The 3,809-nt window shown below is 35.4% G+C and overlaps 1 protein-coding gene across 1 annotated transcript; it reads left to right on the top strand.

Annotated features, from left to right (window-relative positions):
* The first annotated feature begins 1,146 nt into the window (after positions 1-1,146).
* MS3_00008287 (uncharacterized protein) lies at positions 1,147-1,915 on the top strand. The gene has a single exon (XM_051216650.1). The coding sequence runs from the start codon at positions 1,214-1,216 to the stop codon at positions 1,772-1,774; it is 561 nt and encodes a 186-aa protein (XP_051065243.1). The 5' UTR covers positions 1,147-1,213; the 3' UTR covers positions 1,775-1,915.
* Positions 1,916-3,809: the final 1,894 nt, after the last annotated feature.

The following is a 3,809-nucleotide window of genomic DNA, read 5'->3' as shown; positions in this document are numbered from 1 at the left end:
GGCTCTCGTTCGCTTGCTTGCCTTTCGGCACAACTCTTCTATGCTTGTTTAACACATCTGTACATTTGGATATATGTGTGTGGTTTCGCAATAAACGTAATCGACACTTCGTATTTGCCTTCTGATTAATATACCGTTGGTACGTTATATAGAACGGTTATCGCGACGAACTGTATACGAAGTTTAAGGATTATATCAAATACCGACCACCACAAGCCACTACAAAAATTCATTTTTAATTTGGGTTATACCAACCCTAATGTCGTGCAAATTAAATTAAATATATACCACATAGTCTAGAAGGCTACAATTAGAAAAATTATACTCCCTATATCGACCGACTTTTTGTTTAGGATGTTTCTAAAAGGGAAAGATAGAGAGTGCACCAACTACTTTTTTATGGTCACTGCTTTCAGAATCTTTGCATACTTATATTGATAGTGAATTGATATCTCTTCAGAATACAAGATTATGTTTATTGTCATGCCTTGTTTGGGTATGAACACACTGTGATAAGCAGCACATATTAATTATTGCTAAAAATCCGCCATCAATTGAATGACCACAAACAGTGTTCCAGGTTGTAACATTTCTGGCAGAATGTATCATGGAGTTCGTGTTTCACTCACTACAACACCCTTCTGCAGTCCCATTGTCTAAGTTTTTAGATATTTCGATTATAGTGTAGCGAACAATGCATTGCGTCATTATATTAAGATCAGTCTTGTTCCAACTCACATTCATTCAACCACGAAAAATTGTTTACAAAAATCACCAATTTTAACAGTATAATAGTCCAATTTCGCTCGTCTGTTGCCTGTTTTTATCATCAATGTTCATTATCCCAAGTGAAAATCACCTGATCAGACACATCGAGTAAGCTGAGCTGATCTGTTGCCAAATGCCAGATATACCCAATCATAACGTCGCTCTGTTGAATTTGTGCTCTTCACTGTTATGGAATGGTGTATAACATACAATCTACCAATGCGCTAACGAACTGTGGCCGTAGGTGTATACTATGTTCAATGAATAAGTAAACGATGACCAACCACAAACTTTTGTGTTAATGTGTTATTGTCTGTGTCGATCAGTGTCATCTGGACAGTATGAGTATATAAAAGTCGATCCGATAGTTGACTAAATATTTTATTGTAGTTGAGGAAGAGAGTTGTCAATTCCTTCATCTGACGTGAGAACAATCGGTCTGACAATGAGATATATCGAGATGCTCATCATGATGTTTATGGCACACATTACAGTGATTCAGCTCGTTGATTCAAGTATCTATAATATTGAAAATAATGGCAACAGAGGTCACTTTTTTGATGGTGTTCATAATTACAGAAACATTGACGACAAGATTGGCGATCATCTTGCTCAAGATACAAATGAGGATAATGAGTACAATTACGTATATTTTGACGCTATCGAAAAACCTGAGGTAAATGAAGACAAGCTTAACAATCCCGATGATGCTGAAGGCCAGATTAACGATTTACAAGTTCAAAATACACATGAGGACTACGTGTTTAACTACGTATACGATGACGCTATCGAAAAACCTGAGAAAACTGAACGAGAGATTAATGATTTACAAGTTCAAAATACACATGAGGACTACGAGTTTAACTACGTATACGATGACGCTATCGAAAAACCTGAGGTAAATGAAGACAAGCTTAACAATCCCGATGATGCTGGGAAGAAGAAAGGTAACAATGTTAACAAAATCCATGAAATCATTAAAGGAGATGGAGAAATTCAGAATTAAGATGAATGTAGAAAACGACGTAAAATGCACTTCAGTCAGTGGTGCACTGCAAAAAAATGGTTCCTCCAATTATTTTATCGATTTTTTTCAAATAATAAATAAATAAAAACATTTGTTACAAAATATAAATATTATTTTCTCATCATTGTTGTTTTCCACCATTCATTATTTGACGACATAGTAACAATGTAAATTTTGATTTAACCGAATAATTAGCTTGTAGTTAGAAACAGTGAGACACAGCAATCACACATCTTCAATTTAGTTTGTAGGAGCACAATGCCATCAAATCAGTGTGATGTGCCAATCACTTCATTCCATTCTATGACAGTCAGTTTTAATCTCTATTTGAATGGCCCGTTTTAGTGATATTTGTATCATCAGCTTAACTTTACGATAAGTCGATTTCACGATGACTAGCTTACAACTAATACGAAAATTTAGAATTTGATCTTTCGTGCTAGCAAATGGTTCTATAAATGCAAAATAGTCCAAATCTTTATACTGAAGCACCCAAATTAAAGTAATTTCAGCATATCAAAATGTCAGCCAGTGGTGGTTAAGAAGTTATTTTTCTTCCATTTTATATGCAAGTTCGTATAAAGTAATAAGTAGAATGAGATATCTTTTACAGAATATAAAAATTATTTGTCTTTTCATTATTGCTTTGGATGAGTCAATATGTTTCAGCTTAACAAGTACGTTTGATTGGAAACGATGTACAAACTCACCGTTTGTAGTAGAAAGCAACCAGCCACAGCAACCACATATATTTCAATTGTAAACAGCATTATGTCATCCGAATTTTCGAATACAGTTGACTAAATACAATGACAGTTAGGGCACTGTAAGCATCGTTCAATGCAGCAATGAATGAAATGAGTAATCTACGCATCTCATTCTTTAACTTGATCTTAATGTTTTTCCTGAACAATATTCACAATATAGACGATCCGAATGATTGTAAGTTTCCTACACAGTTGACGAGAATGTATTTAGTTGTGCATGGTTTTCATGTGAAGGAGTTCCGCAAGCAGAAAAGAGTGATCATCATTTCTTGTTGAAGTTTTGTTCGCTGAGCTGGACCAAACCATCCAGCTTAGAGAACAAAACCACATCAAAATAACCCACTTGAGCTAAAAATCTTCTCCACCATCTCAAGAATGACTATCGTAGTGTTTCGAGTTATTAAACACGTGTGCCGAGATGCATGAGTGCTAGTGACAAAGTGGATAAACTTGAGTTGAGCGATAAGACACATTGCATTGTAGATTAACAAAACCATGATGACGAATTTTGTGGAGAGTAGCGATCTCGAAATATTTGACTGGAGAATATCATAAACATATCCATATTATTACGGGGCGTTGATGATTTCTTTAAAAAATGTGTGGACGAACACCAGATTTACTCCGTTCTATCGACTTTAGTTGTGAGAAAAATGTCTATTGAAAAATAAATTAATGGCGCGCTTTAGTAGTATTGTGGATTCGCACCCTAGGTTTTTTGTTACAATGCCTGTCTTTCTGATAATAACCGAACTAAAATGAGAGCTGTCTTTGGCGCGTATTCATTTTGTGGGATATGAAATCATTTTTTTGACTTAGCTTTTATGTGCACAATAGACCAGCTTAAAAATTTCTCCGCCTTGACCATCGAAAAAGTCAAAACTTGAGCGCGATAAGAGTGACGTACATAACACTGTTTGTAAGGTCTTTCATATATGTCCTTACCTGTACTCAGAAGAGCGTGAACACAAATTTTATACACGGATGATTTACTGAAATACCATACATGAAAAGAGAATGTTTGTCGAAAAAGTTCGAACGCATTACGCACTCCAATCGTTCGCATCATTCTGACGACATGAGTCACACACGCCAGTTTATCGCCAATTAGCATTGCTCTCTGGTACACCTTATAGAGGTTCAGGTAGACAGAATGTGGAATTCGGCCATATTGACGGAGTAGTCAATTACTACACACAATATTATATCACATACAAATTTCATTGTCGATGAACAATTTTCAGTAT

This window comes from Schistosoma haematobium, chromosome 6 (genome assembly GCF_000699445.3).
Source record: "Schistosoma haematobium chromosome 6, whole genome shotgun sequence".
Classification (NCBI taxonomy): Eukaryota; Metazoa; Platyhelminthes; class Trematoda; order Strigeidida; family Schistosomatidae; genus Schistosoma; species Schistosoma haematobium.
This window is presented reverse-complemented; position numbering and strand designations above follow the sequence as displayed.

Coding starts and splice junctions, on each gene's coding strand:
- MS3_00008287 (XM_051216650.1), top strand. CDS start 1,214: ATGAGATATATCGAGATGCTCATCATGATGTTTATGGCACACATTACA.